Source organism: Bos grunniens, chromosome 7 (assembly GCF_055505025.1).
Source record: "Bos grunniens cultivar Pamir isolate PY7600 chromosome 7, Bosgru_T2T1.0, whole genome shotgun sequence".
Taxonomy (NCBI): Eukaryota; Metazoa; Chordata; class Mammalia; order Artiodactyla; family Bovidae; genus Bos; species Bos grunniens.
The window spans coordinates 27268305-27287696 of record NC_141171.1 but is presented as its reverse complement, the minus strand read 5'-3'; the positions used below and the strand labels follow the sequence as shown (position 1 = coordinate 27287696).

The following is a 19392-nucleotide window of genomic DNA, read 5'->3' as shown; positions in this document are numbered from 1 at the left end:
TAACCAAGGAAAGAAGCATTTTAAATAGGTAAGTATTTAAATATTGTCCCTAAAGGTTTTTTTAACCTTTATTTATTTATTTGAAGAATTTTTTTTCTAATTGAAGTATAATTGACTTACAGTATTAAATTAGTTTCGGGTGTACAGGATAGTGGTTCAGTATTTTTATATATTGTAAAATGATCACCGCAGTTCCTGATATTACTTTGTGTGAGGTGATTTTAAAGGTCTGGTATATTAGGTAAGATAACACTCAGAAATCTAAATGTCATGTATCCTTGTAAATATTACCAAGTTTTCTAGTGAAAGTTACAGTTTTTGAAGGATATTAATGTCTCAGGCTACTTCATCTTTAGTGGCTGGCTCGTTTCTCCCCCACCCTGCTTCCTAGCTTGTTTTCCTTATTTTCTTAACATTTGCAAACTACACAGATTTCTGGATTGTATTACATCCTAATGGTATAGAAACCACTGCTTCAGTTTTTAAGGTTTAAAGTTTTGTTTATTAACATTACTCTTCTTTAAACCTTTCTGATTATCCAGATCTAGGAATGTTACAAACTCTTGCTAGAAATGTATTCCCTTAATACTGTCACCATACCAGCGTACATTACAGTCATTCTTCCTGCTCAGCCAAACATTCTTCTACTTGCTGGCTAGTAGGATTAACAGTAATAGCCCTCTGTGTCTCTGGCTTAGTTATTTAGGTGCTCATCCTCACTCATAACCTTTATTAGAATGAGTTTTTTTTACCTAAAATACTCTGTGACTCAACTCAAAACCTAGAAGATAAAATGGGTTAGATTGGTTTGGGTTAAGGCAAGTTTGATTTACACTCACAGGTATCTAAAATCAGCTATGTGCAATATATATATAAAGAGGAAAATACGAAGTGATTATTTGTGAGTAATAATTGCTTAGTCCACTATATTTCCTAGTATCTTTGTCAAAGTTGTAGTAAGTCTGCAAACACTTATTTTTTAAGTGCTCATGATAAGGATGATGGTATACTCAAGGAGTATTTAAAAAACACTGAAAATGGCTCTAAGCCCCACATTCTTAATTAACTGCTGAAGCAATTGCTCTGGGTTGCTATGAAGTTATCAAAACATTGTTACATCTGAGGCAGCACTGTCGTCATAATTAGTAGGCTAGTGAAGTTCTAGATGAGAATTCCTGTCACTACTGGCAGTGATGGCTTCAAGCAAAGACACTTGTCCGATCCTACCTAAACTCACCAACAACTGTTCTGATGAGAATTCAGATAAGCTTGCTAATAAGTGAGGACTTAACGGTTTGGGGTTTTCCGGTGGTTTTGTTTGTTTTCAGTCTGGGAGTTACATTCATGGGGACGCCAATTCTGTGCTTCCCCTTGGTATCTATATAGAAAACTTTATGTTCCAGAACAAAACTGTGTGTGCTAGAGAAAGCAAGACTGTCCTGAGTGTAGAGCATGTACTAAATTCAGAAGCTAAATTAGTTACTGATTTTTGTGACTGGCCAGAGATTCCTTTAGCCAGAGCATAGGCCTGAGCTAAATCATGGTGTGCTGTTTTTTCCCCTTAAAATAAGGCCAAAATGAACATGAGCAAATTGTAAAGGACAGCATGCAGTTAGAGTAATGATATCCAGAGTGGACTCTTGGTGACACTTGGGGATTTAATGGGTCGGTTATCTACTATTAATAGGTGAGTCTCAAGGCAGTGACAGCTCTGTCCTGCAGATGCAGGGGTCCAAACCTCACAGACACAACTGCTTCCATTCCCTCAAATGATGCTAAAACAATTGTATTTAGTTCACAAGATACCCTTTTCTTCTTGCTTTCTTAATCTTCAGGTGTGAGATTCATTTGCCACGATTTTCCTTAAAGCAAGGGATGATCCCAAGACATTATGTAATGCCTTGGAAACAGAACATGAAATTCAGGAATGTGAATCTGAAGGTATTTTCCTATAAATATTCATAATTTTTAGAAAATCTATAGTATGTAATATATCTGTGAATAAGCATACAGCTGTACAGTGTTTTGAAATTTATTTTTCATTTGTTCAGCTTTATTGAGGAACAATAGACAAATATGATTGTGTATATTTAAAGTATACAACATAGGACTTCCCTGGTAGTCTAGTGGTTAAGAGTCGTGCTTCCACTGCAAGAGGCACAGGTTTGATCCCTGGTTGGGGAAGTTCCTCATGCCGTGTGGTGTGGCCGAAAAAAACTGGAAAATTGTGAATCACTATGTTGTACAGCAAAAACTTACGTAATATTGTACATCAACTATACCTCAACAACAACAACAAAATTTGAGGGCAACTCGGGGAAATATTTATAGCATATACAGCAAAGGGCTGCTGCTGCTGCTGCTGCTGCTGCCGCCAAGTCACTTCAGTTGTGTCCAACTCTGTACGACCCCATAGATGGCAGCCCACAGGCTCCGCCGTCCCTGGGATTCTCCAGGCAAGAACACTGGAGTGGGTTGCCATTTCCTTCTCCAGTGCATGAAAGTGAAAAGTGAAAGTGAAGTCGCTCAGTCGTGTCTGACTCTTTGCGACCCCATGGACTGCAGCCCACCAGGCTCCTCCGTCCATGGGATTCTCCAGGCAAGAGTACTGGACTGGGTTGCCATTGCAAAGGGCTAGTTTATTTTAAAAAATCTAAAAATAGGAGCTTCCCTCTAGTGGTTAGGAATCTGCCTGCCTGTGAATGGGACACAGTTTGGATCACCGGTCCAAGATGATTCCATATGCCATGGGGCAGCTCAGCCCACGCACCTAGAGCCGGTACCTGCAACAAGAAAAGCCACCACAGTAAGTCCACACACTGCAACTGGAGAAAGTCCACATGAGCAAGGAAGACCTAGTGCTGCCCAAAATAAATAAAATTGTTAAGTGTACAGCCCGAAGCTTCTAGTGGAGGTGATGGAATTCCAGTTGAGCTATTCCAAATCCTGAAAGATGATGCTATGAAAGTGTTGCACTCAATATGCCAGCAAATTTGGAAAACTCAGCAGTGGCCACAGGACTGGAAAAGGTCAGTTTTCACTCCAATCCCAAAGAAAGGCAATGCCAAAGAATGCTCAAACTACCACACAATTGCACTCATCTCACACGCTAGTAAAGTAATGCTCAAAATTCTCCAAGCCAGGCTTCAGCAATATGTAAACCGTGAACTTCCTGATGTTCAAGCTGGTTTTAGAAAAGGCAGAGGAACCAGAGATCAAATTGCCAACATCCGCTGGATCATGGAAAAAGCAAGAGAGTTCCAGAAAAACATCTATTTCTGCTTTATTGACTATGCCAAAGCCTTTGACTGTGTGGATCACAATAAACTGTGGAAAATTCTGAAAGAGATGGGAATACCAGACCACCTGATCTGCCTCTTGAGAAATGTGTATGCGGGTCAGGAAGCAACAGTTAGAACTGGACATGGAACAACAGACTGGTTCCAAATAGGAAAAGGAGTACGTCAAGGCTGTATATTGTCATCCTGCTTATTTAACCTATATGCAGAGTACATCATGAGAAACGCTGGACTGGAAGAAACATAAGCTGGAATCCAGATTGCCGGGAGAAATATCAATAACCTCAGATATGCAGATGACACCACCATTATGGCAGAAAGTGAAGAGGAACTCAAAAGCCTCTTGATGAAGGTGAAAGTGGAGAGTGAAAAAGTTGGCTTAAAGCTCAACATTCAGAAAACAAAGATCATGGCATCCGGTCCCACTACTTCATGGGAAATAGATGGGGAAACAGTGGAAACAGTGTCAGACTTTATTTTTCTGGGCTCCAAAATCACTACAGATGGTGACTACAGCCATGAAATTAAAAGACTCTTACTCCTTGGAAGGAAAGTTATGACCAACCTAGATAGCATATTGAAAAGCAGAGACATTACTTTGCCAACAAAGGTTCGTCTAGTCAAGGCTATGGTTTTTCCAGTGGTCATGTATGGATGTGAGAGTTGGACTGTGAAGAAGGCTGAGCACCGAAGAATTGATGCTTTTGAACTGTGGTGTTGGAGAAGACTCTTGAGAGTCCCTTGGACTGCAAGGAGATCCAAGCAGTCCATTCTGAAGGAGATCAGCCCTGGGATTTCTTTGGAAGGAATGATGCTAAAGCTGAAACTCCAGTACATTGGTCACCTCATGCGAAGAGTTGACTCATTGGAAAAGACTCTGATGCTGGGAGGGATTGGGGGCAGGAGGAGAAGGGGACGACAGAGGATGAGATGGCTGGATGGCATCACTGACTCGATGGACATGAGTCTGGGTGAACTCCGGGAGGTGGTGATGGACAGGGAGGCCTGGCGTGCTGTGATTCATGGGGTCCCAAAGAGTTGGACACGACTGAGTGACTGATCTGATCTGATTACCAAGATCAAGAGAATTAACACATTCATCATCTCCCCTAGCTAACTTTTTTCCTTGTAGTAAGAACGCCTCAGATGTACTCTCAGCAGCTCTCAAGTACACAGTACCATTTTATTAACTATAGTCACTATGTTGAACATTAGACCCTTAGAACTTACTCTTCCTAAAACTGAAAGTTTGTACCCTTTGTCTCATTTCTTCCTCTTCCCAGGCCTTGACAACCACCATTCTAACAAAAGTTGTTTGGTGCACCTGCCACATAAACTTGTAAACAAAAGTTAAATAGCAATATCTTACTCAAATACCCCAATTATAAACTTAAAATAGATAAACCAAAAGATATGAGAAATATATGTCTACACTTGTTCTACATAATGCCAACTCACAGTTGTTAAGTTCATCAGTCGTAGGCACCATTAATTTCAAGGCTGTAGTACAGAGTGTGTATTTTTTTATTGAAGTATATTTCATTTTCAATGTGTTAAATTCTGCTGTACAACAAAGTGATTCAGTTATTTATATATATATATACACACATATATATACACACACACACATATATATATATACACCCACATTCTTTTTTATATTCTTTTCCATTAATGGTTTATTATAGGAGATTGAATATATTTCTCTGTGCCATACTGTAGGACCTTGTTTATCCATTCTATATATTCTAATAGTTTGCATCTGATAATCAAAAACTCCTAATCCAACTCTCCCCTACCTCTCTTCCCCCTTGGCAACCACAAGTCTGTTCTTTGCAGAGAGTGTTTTTACAGCTGTACTGCATACTCAGGTTGAAAGCTATGTGAACAGTTTGGCTAGATTTATAGATAAGACTCCTTGTTCACTCAGTGCTTCTATTCAGTACTCAGCAATTTCAAAACATTTTCCAAATTCAGATTGACCATTCACTTGTGAAAAGGTAAGTTGTTTCTTTAAAAGAGAATATAATATTCTGTAATAATCAGACAACAAGAAGTTTCAAGTTATGATTCCTAGGAAGAAATGCGTGTATGTAACTAATTTCCACATTTCTAATCAATAAGCAATTAATGTCGAATAAGAATATACTTTACCAAAACAGATGATATTATAAAATGTGAATATTATATATGAAACATTTCTATTATTCTTGACCTTACTCTTTAGAGCTATAATTTAGCATAAATTTTTCATTGTTATTTCACTTCTGCAATTTAGTTGACAGTATTCCTAACAGTTTTAAAGTGTAATTAACAACTGGTGTATGGAGCATCTATCTTACAGAGTAAAAGTGAAAACTAAACGAGAATTATAATGAAGTGAATGTGCGCTGAGTAAATGGTAGCTTTGCTTTACTTCCATTGTATGATTTTTCCTATAGGAGATGAAATAGCTATTTAACAACATAAAAACAAGAGCACAGCATAGGAGAGAGGGGGCTGCACCCCAAGACCAGGCCAGACTTTATTCAGCAATATCAGAGAATCAGAAATAGATGTACAATTCAGATAATAACCTCTTACTACAGATAATAAGTAACTGTTACCTATCCAACCGCAGTTGCAGCAGCCTCCGCATACTCTGCAGCTTATTTTACTTTGTGTTGTTGTTTCGTTTCTCAGTGGTGTCAACTCTTTGCAATCCCATGGACTGTAGCCCACCAGGCTCCTCTGTGCATGGGATTTCCCAGGCAAGAATACCTGAGTGAGTTGCCATTTCCTTCTCAGGGATCTTCCTGACATAGGGATGGAACCCAAGTCTCCTGCACTGGCAGGCGGATTCTTTACCATTGAGCCACCAGGGAAGCCCTAAAAAGAGCTTTGAAAGTCAGCAAAAGATTTTTCATTCATATATAATGTTTTATTCAACACTCAAAGAATTGTTTAATAATTCCCATTTTATATTTGAGAAAACTGAGTCCCACAGTGCATAAATGACTTGTACAAGGACACATAAGTGGTGAAGCTAAAGGTCAGTGACCTGACTCCAAGTTTAGAGTCTGCAGCCCACACCACTGGCTCTTCCTGTTGGTTGGAAGACACCAGTTAGCACTGCTTTTTTTAAAAAAAGGGTTATTGCTCTGCCCACAAGAGATTCCTTCTTGACAGTAACAGAAAAACTACTGGGCAACTTCCATCTTAATAAAGTAATTTTTGGTGTGATATACAGCAGATTTTTTTCTTCCTCCTAGCACGCAGAAGCATGTGGGATCCATGCTGGCCCTTTGGAAGACTCTCTGTTTTTGGATCACAGTGAAAGGCTTTGCCATGGGGAAGATCGTAAAGCTGTCTTGAAGAAAGGCCCACCAGAAATAAAAATTGCAGATATGCCTCTGCATTCCCCTCTCTCCAGGTACCAAAGCACTGTGATTTCCCATGGCTTCAGGAGGCGACTGATCTGATCGAAGAATAAAATAATCAAGTAGTTCAGTCTCTCCCTCTCTCTCTTCCATAAATATTTCACCTACAGGTTTAATTTATTCAAAGGCTATAAGGCAACTGCATATTTTTTTACATTATTATAGCCTAGAAAGAAAATAGTCTCTGAGAACACCTGAGATGAAGTAGAGGAGCAAGGAAAACTGTTTCACTGAAATTAATTTCAGAGAAAGTAGTTAAGAAACAGCAGACTGATCCAGAACCACCATCTGTCTTCACCACACTCCTCTACCTTTTTTTCCTCCTCATTCCATCCTTAATATTCATCTCTTCCAAAACTCAATGTCAGGTAAACCAAACTGAGATAGAGTTGGAGGATGTGGGATTATTTTTGCTACTTTTCTGATTGCCCCAACACCTTTCTCTCTGCCTCCCTCACCAACACACATACCCCTAAGGCTAAAAGAGACTGGTAACTAACCAATATGGTTATTAGAAGTGTTTGGTAGACAACTTTATGATGCATCACATAATTTTAGCTGAGATATACTTTCCATATTGGTTCAGTGTATTCAAGTATCAATATCCTACAGCAAAGAATTGATTCACATAACTTAAGAATGACTATGTGTAAAAATGATGCACTGCTGTCTAAGACAGTATAGTGGTTTCTCAAATAATTACACACAGAATTACCTTATGATCCAGCAATTTCAATTCTAGGCATATGCCCCAAAGAATTAAAAGCAGTGACTTCAACAAATATTTGTACACCAATGTTCACAGCAGCATTATTTATTATAGCCCAAAGGTAGAAACAAATGTCCATCAACATTTGTTGGGCAGGAAAAAATTTTCCTCTATTCTTCTAGGTTCTTCTGGTGGGTTTAAGAATTGATTTGACATGAGACAGATTAATAGGAGAAAATCAAACAAAGGTTAAATAACATGTATACATGCGAGAGACCCGGGAAAACTGAGTAACTCACCAAAATGACTGAAACCCTCACTTTATGTATCATCTTCAGCTAAAGACAGAAGAGGATTGGAGAATAGTGGTCTGGGCTTCAAAGAGGAGGAAGGTAATTGACATGGAGACAGAAAAGCAAACGTTCTGCAAATGTTTGTTGGGCCATGCAGAAACAATATGACATAGAGTGGAAAGAGATCTCGAGCGTTTCCCCCACCATACCTTGCTCATGTTTTTGCAGACATCTCTGGCGAAAGCTCTATTCTTATAATAAGCCTTCTATCTAAATTCCTTTAGGCACTTTAGGGTACCTGGCTCAGTGACAGTCTCCTCACCCAACAGTATCAATTATTCTGTTCTACTTAATTTTCTCTAATTTTGTGTGACCCTCTAAATTACATCCTAGTAAGTGATTCTCTTTCAGATTATTCCTCATCTAATTTCACTCTCTTAAATGTAAACTGTAATTTGTGCCTATGGCTTCCTTCTTTAAAAATTCCAGGGACTTCCCTGGTGGCCCAGTGGCTAAGACTCTGAGCTCCTAATGAAGAGGGCCCCCTGGTTCAATCCCTGGTCAGGGAACTAGATCCCACATGCTGCAACTAAGAGCCCACATGCCTCAATAAAAAACGTGGCTCAGCCAAATAAAAAAATATGCTTTAAAAGATTCCCTATTCCACTGTGGTTTAATTTAAAACTCTGAATTTCTCCCCAAGAGAGCAGATTATCATGCTGCATCTTGGCCCAGGTGGGTTAATCCCCATGATTGGTAAATCTCTGAGATTTCCAGGGTCAGAAATGCCAAGGGATATATTTTACACATATTGAAAATATTGAGATCATATTTAACCATTGCTAATTAGCTTCCAGCAGGCTAAGGGGCCGCCAGGAGCAGGTGAATAGGTGTGTCCCACACAGGGGTGTCTGGCAGAGAAGGTGAGCAGTGGCTGGAATGGAGCCAGCACTACACTCCCCAAGCTCTGTGCACTTCAGTGCACAACTGGGGCCCTGGCAATACAGGGGCCAGTTCCAAAGTCTTCACTACGACTTCTCTGGCTTTTCACGTGATTTACCACTAGAAGCCTGCCTGTCAGAAAGCATCTTTCTTCTTTTAAGAATGTGCCCAAAACAATGACCACTGCTGAAGCACCAGCAGCCAAAATGAAGTTCAATTCTTTTGTGGCTTCTCATCAAAGCAAGAACCAGAAAAGTCACATCAGTGCACTTCCCCACGTTCACAGGAAGAGTATGTCTTCCCCTCTTTCCAAAAGAGCTGAGACAGAAGAGCAGTATTCGATCCGTGCTTATCTGAAAGGATGAAAAAGTTCAGATTTTGCAAGGGCCCTGCAAAGAGCAGCAAACTGGCAACACAGCCCGAGCTTATGGGAAGAAGTATGTCACCGACACTGAGTGCAGCAAGAGGAAGCTAATGGCACAGCTGTCCACGTAGGCATTCAGCCCGGCAAGGTGCTTGTCACTAGACAAAAGCCCGACAAAGACCGAAAACGATCCCAAATCTCGCCAAGTAGGAAAAGCAAGGGATAGACATAAGGAAGAAACAATTGAGAAAATGCAAGAATCATTAGCAACTTTCATTAAAAACTGTTAAAATGGGACTGCCCTGGTGGTCCAGCGGTGAGGAATCTGCACCTCCACTGTAGGGGATGCCGGTTTGATCCCTGGTTGCACATGCTGCACAAAAACAAAAAAACTGTTAAAATGAAAAAAAAGGAGAATGTGGCAAAATATGTGGGATAGAAGGCTGGATTAAAAAGTCAGGATGTATCAACTTGTGTGGATAAGAAGAATGCCTATGACCAGATAACAGTGCTGGAAGCCAGAACATCAGAATGTTTACAATATGAGTTCTGAAAGGTGGAGTTATGTTTCTTATTTACATTCTCATATCTTTATAAGTTATCTGCAGCAAACACTGCTGTATTTTACCTTTGCAGACACTGCTCCCCACATGTGGAAGGCTCTCCTTTCTATTCTGCTGTCAAGAGTTTCATATTCAACACAACTGCCAACTCTTCTATGAAACCTATTTCATATTCTTTTTTCTCCAATATCAACTCTCTCCACCTTAACCTTTTCCAAGTTGGTTCTCTGCCTAAGCCTTCTGCTTCTTGACCAGAAGAGGTCTCTCCTGTGTTGCTCAAAAATAAAAAAATAAAAAAAGCTTTTTTTTTTTTTAATGTTTTGTTGGTTTGCACTTTTTAAATAAAGGAAATCTTTGTCATTGCCTATTAGAGATATTGTGATACTATAGAAATCAGAGGTAGAAATTCTTCAATGCTTCTGTAACTAACAAATTTACAGATAGAGCATTTTATTCACAAAAGGGAGCTTAAACCCTTTGGGTCTACCCCTCAGTGCTTTGCACTGAAATTACACCTGATATGTAAAAATTTGAAAACTGAAAAAAAAAGAAACTAAGGGATAACACATTTAGACAGAAAACCATGTCTTTTTCTAGGGACAAATTAAAAACCATCGGTAAAGTGCTTCTTTGGAATTCAAGGAAGGCCTCAGAGGCTACATTTTTTTCTACAGACAAGAGGCAGGCAGAGGACATGTTGTGAGGAGTCTGTTCCAGGAAGGCCCATAGAGTTCTGCTCAGTTACAGATACAGAGCAAAATCAGCAAAGCAAAAAAGCACATGGGGTGAAGTCCAAGGGACAATGAGCACTAATTTCCAAAAGTTCTCTTTCAGTGAAGTCACACAAGATATATTTACTTACCCCTAGCAATGAGCTGTGACAACTCTGTTCTTTCTTTGATCAGGAAAATTAACTTGTGCATTCTTTGGTCTTTTCTGGGGATTTAAGAGAATATCTTGCAAGTACAGCAAGGTTCATTTTCTTCCAGGTATTAGGAGACAAAGGTCATGGGTTTCTCAAGCAATCACAGGTGCATTTTATCCTAAGTGATGACTAGATGATCAGGCCTCAGCTGGTGCTACCCTCCAGAGAAGAGTTAAGCTTTAGAGTGTCAGAGAAATCAGAGCAGATTCCAGCAGGATGCTGGATTTGAGCAATGGGTCAGATGTGAGCCAGTGAGAACTAGAAAGGACTTTCCACACATGGGAAAAGCAGAAACAGAGGCAATGAGGAAAAATCACTATGTTTACAGAATATGTGAGGATATCCTAGGCAGAGAAAAGTTTCCTGCTGGGAAATAAAGGTAATCTTAGGAAAAAGGATCCAGCTTATTGAGGACTTTAAATTCCAAACCAGTAGTTGAAATAGATTACTATTAATGATCATGACAGAGTTTGAGAAAAACTAATCTGGCAATAGTTCAAAGGATGAATTGAAGATTAAGAGATAAATAAACCGGTTTGAACATAAATCCAGGTAAGAAGCCCCAGTTAGGATCAAAGCTATGCAGATGGGGAATAGGGACCTCTATCGAGATGGTTTATATTGGAGTGAATGAAGCACACAAGCAAGGCTTGAACACGTGGTCAACCTATCCTGGAAATGAGTTTAGCTGCACTTGGTAAGTTACCTTTATAAATCAGGTCAGTAAGACACTATTGGAACTTTTTTTTTTCCATGCACAGCTTGTGGGATAATTCCTCAACCAGGGATCAAATCCCAGCCCTTGTGAGTGAAAGGACTGCGTCCTAACCACTGGACCACCAGGGAAGTCCCTATTAGAGCCATTTTAACCTCCAAGAAAAGCTATAAAACACTTTTACTAGAAAGACAGGTGATAACGCAGAAAGGAAATCAGTGTGTGGTGTAGGAGTACCAGGAGGTGCAGTTGTTTTTTATTTTTTATGGTGAAGTGTTTTAAGAAAACCATTTAGTGTGACTAATCTGCTTTCCCTTTCAAAGGTAGTTCATTTAAGTATAGCCTGATTAGAAGGAATAAATAAGCCACGCAAAGTCAAGATTGGATCTGCTGTTGACTTATAAAAATTCATGAAAGCGATGATATTTAAGAGCTCATACATTCATATCTAAGATCTGATACATTTGAAATGAGCTATGAGCTGATGTGGGGGTGTGTATTTTTAATAAAAGCAGGAATGACATTTCTTTAAAAAAAATTTCATTGAAGTGTTAGCTGATTTACAATGTGTTAATTTCTGCTGTATAGCAAAATAATTCAGCTACATATATATATGTGTATATATATCCCCATATATGTACATTCCTTTTCATATTCTTTTCCATTATGGTTTATCACAGAATATTGAATATGGGCCCCTGTGCTGTACAGTAGCACCTTGTTTATCCATTCTCTACACAACAGTTTGCACTGCTAACCCCAAACTCCTAATCCATCCCTCCCCCAGGCCCCCTCCTCCTCTGGCAACCAGAAGTCTGCTCCTTATGTCTGTGACTCTGTTTCGTAAATAAGTTCATTGGTGTCATTTTTAGATTCCTCATATAAGTGATAGCCTATGGTATTTGACTTTCTTTTTCTGACTTTGCTTAGTGCGATAATCTCTAGGTCCATCCATATCGCTGCAAATAGCATTATTTATTTTTTATGGCTGAGTAGTAAGGAATAATGTTTCTAATCACACCGCTCAGATTTTCTCAGTACAAAAACAAATAACATTATTAACACGCCTTAAAGATGTAAAGTGTCTTGAGGAAGCGGTAGTCAGAATAAAGCCCAGCTGCTGCCCGTGTCGTGCTGCTCTGTCAGATTCACAAGGTCAGTCTCTCCAGCCTCGCCTCCGTCACCCCATCCCACTGGCAATGGCCTTTCTGCGCTGCAAACATGCCAAGTTAGTTCTCATCTCAGAAATACCTGGAATGATCTTCCCAAGATTTTCCCGTGGCTGCCTCCTGCTCATCACTCAGATTTGAACCTGTATCATCTCCTCAGGGAGGGACAGAAGATGCTGTTGGAGGCCCTGCCTGTATGCCCCTTCACAGGGTGTGCATCCATCCCCCAGGTGCTGGGGGTGTTGGTTGCTTCTGGCTCAGGCCTTCGTCCTTTCGTGTGGCATTGCCCTTGGCTTTCAGGAGCTTCCTCACCTGGCACTGGTCCAGGAGATAATGGCAGTAACTTACACCTCCCCACCCAGGGGAAGGCCTTGGACAAAGGCTGAGTGATGAAAGGATTAGCAGCCTTCACCTCTGATGGCTCAGATGGCAAAAATTTCGCCTGCGATGAAGGAAACCCCAGTTCGCTCCCTGGGTTGGGAAGATCCCCTGGATGAAGGGAATGGCAACCCACTCCAGTATTCTTACCTGGAGAATTCCATGGACAGAGGAGCCTGGTCCTCTGTCCTCTGTCCACAGGGTCACAAAGAGGTGGACACAACTGAGCGACTAACACATGACATGACGCCTCTGAGTGGAGCAATTCATGATTCAGGGCTTCCCATGGGATCAAGCTGAGACTAACTTCTCCTAAAGCCATATCTTTACTGAACTTCATCCCCTGCTGTCTCCTACTTTTTCCACTCCCTAAAAGGTTTCTCCTTAAGATCTTTTAAGTAAGGAGTCCCACCTCAGATTCCGTTCACAGAGAAAATGATTCAAGACAGCTAGTGAGAGGAATGGTCCTAGGAAGCCAACTGGATGTAGGTTTGGCGTTGGAGTGCTTATCCACTAGATGGCAATGAGAACCCCGTCATCGGTAGTGAGTGAACTGTCGTTACTGCTTGGCTTGCTGTCGTGGTGCCATTGCTAAGGTTTTCACCTGCAGAGAACCAGGACAAAATAAAGGAAGAAGGAGCTGTATTGAATTCTGCAATGGCTCTGGGTATTTAACACGCATGAGGAAAACAGGGGGAAGCTTGGTACACAGGAATGCTTGCTTGTACTGTCTTTGCCACTTCTTGGGAGTCTGTAGTTATTTCAAAATCAAAAGTTGTAAATGAAAACAGATAGCTATTTAGTGGGTGATGAGGAAGTTTACTGGGCTTCCCAGATGGCTCAGTGGTAAAGAATCCGCTTGCCAATGCAGGAGACGGGTTTGATCCCTGGGTCAGAAAGATAGATCCCCTAAAGGAGGAAATGGCAGCCCATTCTACTATCCTTGCCTGGAAAATCCTTTGGGCAGAGGAGCAGGGTGGGCTACAGTCCATGAGGTTGCAAAGAGTTGGACTTGACTGAGCAACTGAGCTTGCAACATGAGGAAGTCTACCAGTTTAGGTGGGACTTAGAATACAAAAGGGCTCTGTAGTGGATCTAGGTTATGGTATAAGAAACACTGCCTTTTGGGCCACATGACCCCCAAAATTCTAGGGTATTTGATGTATCTGTGGTAGATAAAGATGCTGTGTGAAATACTTGAGAACCCTAAATGTGAGAATTGCAGTGCAGATCTCTAGAGTCCTTGGGCAAGGCTGTGTTACCTGTAGCAGAGAACTATACACCATTCACAAAACAGCGTCTGACACGTTATCGCAACCTGGAAGTACCTATCTGATTATGAGACATCAAATCACTATGAAACAAGAGCTTCCCACCACAAGCTGAGTTTGGTCAGACCTACCAAATCATAAGATGGGGTACACCAGCAGCATCCATCAGAAGATGGAAACAGTGCATCTGAAACTAGGCTCGAGCAGTTCCCCAAAGCATAACAAAGCTGTGCAAACAAGTAGATCAGAACAACTACTACTTTTAAACTGAGGACAGCCTGCAACGTCAAAGTTGTAATTTGTTCCAACAATTCTCCTCTTATAAGTACCAGAAATTGCACCAACCAGAATGCTGGAGGACCTGCAACCAGATGGAATGACAATAACATGAGAAACAACTGGCTCTGAGTGGTACGAAGGGTAGATTGTAGCAGATGCTATTGGTGCCTTCCAGGTGGCTCAGGGGTAAATAATCCGCCTGCCGATTCAGGAGACACAAGAGACGTGGGTTTGATCCCTGGGAGGGGAAGATCCCCTGGAGGAAATGGCAACCCACTCCAATATTCTTGCCTGTGAAATTCCATGGACAGAGGAGCTGGGAGGGCTACAGTCCATGGGGTGGCAAAGAGTTACATAACTAAGCAACTGAGCATGCATGAAATCCCCTTTACAAACTGGAGTACCAGTGTTGGGTGCTAATTACACCTGCACTTTTCCTCAGGAGGTTGCATTTGGCTGATTGTTGGGTGCTAATTACACCTGCACTTTTCCCCAGGAGGTTGCATTTAGCTGATTGGAGCTGCCCAAGTCAGAGATGAAGCCTCCTTCCACAGTCTACAGAGGCAGCTGTCCAGCCATGGACTACACTTGCCAGCCTCTCTTGCAACTCGATAGGGCCATGTGAATATTTCTCCCTGAGAACAATTGAGATGTATTCTCTCAAGACCAAGATTAAGAATCTTTCTCCATTTGTTTTTTCCCTATGCTCCTCCTGCATGTAAAGGGTGAAAACCCTGGGAAGGGGAGGCCACAGATAAAAGGCGGCTGAGTTCCTGAGTCACCATGTGGAAGCTGCCGCCAGTCAGGATTGTTAAATGACTGGGGTCACAGTCGCAACAGCTGCATTACTCTAATATCCTCTCTCTGTGAACTCTAATGGGATTCCTGACATACTGGGAAGTGGGGCTGGATGCTTCTGAAAGCTCCTTCTGATACACATTCTCTGGCACATTTCTTCTGAAATTTATAAACTATTGTACTTGAAAGTTATGTTGTCAAATAGGATCATTTAATTATCCTGTAGTAAATATTGCAGAGCTTAAAACCACTGCGTCAGAAGAACTGGTTTCTAGCTCTGGCTCTTCTACAAGCCTGTTATAGAGTCTGGAAAATATAACTTTGCTTCTCTGAGCCTCAGTTTCATCAACTGTAAAATACAAATAAAATGCAGTGTGAACGAGGAGAGACAATATGACCTCTAAATTCCTTTCAAATAAAATCTCTTCGAGGAATGTACAGCAACAGCTCTTTACAGGCAGAGAGAAGTGGGAGCACAGAACTTTAGTGCATTAATGAATATTGCACTAAACTTAACCTATAATAAACTCTTTAATCACAGAGTATCTTTTATTATTGGACTTAAAAAATTGGAGATGAGTCATTAGGCTCTTCGCTTTTGACTCTAGATATAGTCAAATTGTCTTGACCAACTCAGATACTCCATTCAGTTGAGGCAGTAATTGGGGATGATTTGTTTCAGGAGAAGGAAATGGGGCCAGGTGAGTCCAGTGGGAAATGACTGGCATTGCCAAGAAACACTCCAGGGCACCAGGCCATGACCGTCAGTGACACACAAGCCCGCACTGACCATGAATCCCACAGTAAACCACAGGCTGATTGAAGTTCTGTTTTCCTTTACAAACAAATAGGCATGGTGGTGTTCCAATAAAACTTTGTTTACTGGTTTCAGTTATCATTTTTAAAAAATTAACCAACCTAAGGAAGTCATTTAGAAGGCACAAAATTATTACAGAAAAAATTCTGCAAGCTATTAGATAAATCTGTTTCCCTGGTAAACATGAAGCCTTCTGACACTCTGCATCTCTAAATCACATCATATCATTTTGTTTGTGTTGGACAGGGCATTTAACTACTCTCGGTGTTTGTGTAAGGAACTTGGGCTGGCCGTAGATAAGGGAGGGATTGGGCTGCCTTGTGTCTTATCCATTGTAGAAGATGCGTGTTTTCATTGGGTTGATTTTCCTTTAGATGAGCAATTCTCAGAGGTTAGAAGAGTTGTTGGGTTCAATCTAGGCTGTTGGATTATATCTTCCTGAATGGCCACACATGCAAATGTTTGTCAAATTCTAAGGTTAAGATGCAGCTCCAACAATGATATCTGGTAAAGTATCTTGAGGGATGGAAAAAGGAGATAATTTCCTCAGCCTCTTTACCAAGCATCAGTTCAGTCCAACTTCCCACAGACCTGGCTCCTAGTGTTGGGCTGTGTATTCCTTGTGCTCCTAAAAGTAATATAAAGAGAAAGCACTGACTTTCTCTGCTGAGGTCCTGTGGACAAATCTGGTGTCTCCTTGCATACAAATACATCACGCCAGGAAAGGACATACTGAAAAATCCATAGGTATCTGGGACATGCTTTAAGGATTACCTAAACTTAAAATCTTAGCTCTGTCTGCCCCCACCCTGGACTGCCTTTTACTTTCTATAGCCAATCACTTGCCAATTTATGTTTATTCAACATACACAGGGGTTTTCATTTCTTTCTAGGGCTACTCTCACTTCAGAGCCTCTCACTGACACTATAGTATTAGATTCTACACTGCCTTTCGAGACCCAATGCATCTTAGACATGCTAGTAGGCTAAGCGTTTGAAACCTGGTTCCCATCATGTTAATTTCTGCTCGTCCTTCTCAGTGGTTTCCTGTTGCATATATAATTATGTGTAACCTCCTCCTGGCAGCTCTTAAAATTAAGCTCAAATTTGCATTTTCCAGTATTAATCACCTACTTCACACATCCAACTCTAATATAACTACCTGGAAAAGCTGAAACTTTCTTACGTATGTGCTGTTTTTCATATTATGCCTCAATTCTCCTTTGAAACTTTTCCCACATAAGTTGGCTCTGGTTTAGTTTTCCTTCACTACTCCAAGTGCAGAACCATTTACATTGCTGGTTTTCAGTACATTTTTGTGGATCTGAGTTTGAAGGTGAAGTCCTTCAGGTACACTCCAAGATCCATTCTTTCATGGTTATGTGTCAGGCATTGTTCTAGGACTTGGGATAAAAAATCTGAACACACCAACAGGACTAGAAGTATGCCCTCACAAAGCTCAAATGGGGGGAGCTTGGGTAGGAGATGAGATATTAAACAAGTAAGCAAGCAACATACTTAGAATGTCGTAGGAGATGTGAGCTATAAAGAAAAGCAAAGTGGGGAGGGGAAGGGTGAGTACCAGAAGTGGCTGGGATAGGGGGAGAAATTTTAAATAATAGTGATCACAGAGGGTCCTTCTGAGAAAGTGATATTTGAACAAAATCCTTATTGGGGAGGAACTTGCGGCCACTGAGGAAAAAAGCCTTCTAAATAAAGGCATGAGATATGCGGAGGCCCTGAGGCAGGAATTTTGGTGTCCCATTAATAAGTAGCAAAGAAAGCAGAGTGACCCAGGCAACAGATGAGAGGGGAAGGTCTCAGTGGACCATCAGCTGTTGTAAAGACATTGACATTTACCCTAAGTCAAATGCAGAGACTTGGCAGGGCACTGAGCAGAGAAGCTCCATGATCTGTATTATATCTTAAAAAGACCTCTTGCTCCTTGAGAGTGAACTGATAGGCCAGGTGGTAAAAGCAGAGAAATCACTTAGGAGCATCTATGATAAGCTAAGATGGTGACCTGGAGTAGGGTGGTGGTGAAGGGTTTGGAAGGAGGTCAGATTGTAGAAATATTTTTAAAATAGAGCTGATAAGAGTTGCTGATGGTTTGAATGTGGCATGTGAGAGAAAAAGAGAACCAACAATGAGACTTTCCACCTGGTCCACTGGTTAAGAATCTGCCTTCCAGTGCAGGGGACATGGGTTCAGTCCCTGGTCAGGGAACGAAGATTCTACATGCCACAGGGAAACTAAGCCTGAGCACCCCAACTAGAGAAGCCTGCCCACCGCAGCAAAAGAGGCCCACAGGCAGCAACTAGACAAAGCCCGAACACTGAAATGAAGAGCCTGTGTGCTACAAGAAAGACCAGTGCGGCCAAAATTTTTTTTAAATAAAATTTTTAAATTGAAAAAGAGAGAGAGAGAACCAAGGATAAGTCCAAGGTTATCCTTGAGTAAGTAGAAGTAAGTTGGCCTCATCAAGATGGGATAAACTATTAGAGGAACAAATTTTAGAGTTTGGATGGCAGGATGATCAAGATTTTTATTAGGTTATCAGTGATAATTTAAGGTAATTCTGATCTCATCCTAAGTTTTAATTAGAATGTTCCTTTCTAGCAGACCATGAATTTTATCTCAAAGCCTTTTTCTTTTAGTACTCTTATAACACAAATCTGAAACACTGTAGACAACTAAAAATTAAATGATGTTTTAAAAGTTAGCACAGCAAAAACTACCAAAAGCAAAGTCTAAATATAAATGACAAACCATGAAACAGTATCTGTAGCTCATATTATAATCCTAGCTTTCTTAATATATAAAAAACTCTTATAAGTAAATAAGAAATAACAATAAAAACCCAGAAGGAAAAATGGACAATGGATGTGAACAGACAATTCATGGAAAAAGAAAACCCCACTATGAATGCCTCTTAAACATAAGACACTCAATGTCACTCATTTAAAGCTATAATTAGATAGCTTCTTCCCTATCAAATTGATAAAGATCAAAAAGCTTAATAACTCAGGATATTGGTTTAGAGTATAAGGAAATAAGCGTTCTCATATATCAACATCTATAGAGGACAATTTAGCAATATCTGTCAATATTTTAAATGTATACATTCCAACAAAGTAATTTAACTTCTGGCGAGGTATGCTAGAGATGTAGTAACATATTTCAGAGAAGATACACACACAAGGTTAGGTTTTATACCATGGTATGTAATTTTAAAAGATTCAGAACAATGTTCAGTTCAGTTCAGTCTCTCAGTCACGTCTAACTCTTTGCAACTCCATGAACTGCAGCTCGCCAGGCTTCCCTATTCATCATCAACTCCCAGAGCTTACTCAAACTCATGTCCATCAAGTCAGTGATGCCATCCAACCATCTCATCCTCTGTTGTCCCCTTTTTCTCCTGCCTTTAATCTTTCCCAGTATCGGGGTCTTT

The 19392-nt window shown here is 40.7% G+C and overlaps 1 protein-coding gene and 1 pseudogene across 1 annotated transcript; both read left to right on the top strand.

Moving 5' to 3' along the window:
- Nucleotides 1–1165: 1165 nt before the first annotated feature.
- SPMIP10 (sperm microtubule inner protein 10) lies at nt 1166–6760 on the top strand. The gene is made up of 3 exons (XM_086410550.1): nt 1166–1279; nt 1836–1941; nt 6551–6760. The coding sequence occupies exons 1-3, from the start codon at nt 1194–1196 to the stop codon at nt 6758–6760; spliced, it is 402 nt and encodes a 133-aa protein (XP_086266676.1). The 5' UTR covers nt 1166–1193.
- Nucleotides 6761–8868: 2108 nt separating this feature from the next.
- On the top strand, nt 8869–9316 carry LOC147368956 (large ribosomal subunit protein uL24 pseudogene; annotated as a pseudogene).
- Nucleotides 9317–19392: the final 10076 nt, after the last annotated feature.

Excerpts from the sequence above, each read along its gene's own strand:
- SPMIP10 (XM_086410550.1), top strand. The coding sequence starts at position 1,194 with ATGGCTTCAAGCAAAGACACTTGTCCGATCCTACCTAAACTCACCAAC. Across the intron at positions 1,280-1,835 it reads TCAGATAAGCTTGCTAATAA|GTGTGAGATTCATTTGCCAC; the intron begins GTGAGGACTTAA and ends CTTAATCTTCAG. Across the intron at positions 1,942-6,550 it reads TCAGGAATGTGAATCTGAAG|CACGCAGAAGCATGTGGGAT; the intron begins GTATTTTCCTAT and ends TCTTCCTCCTAG.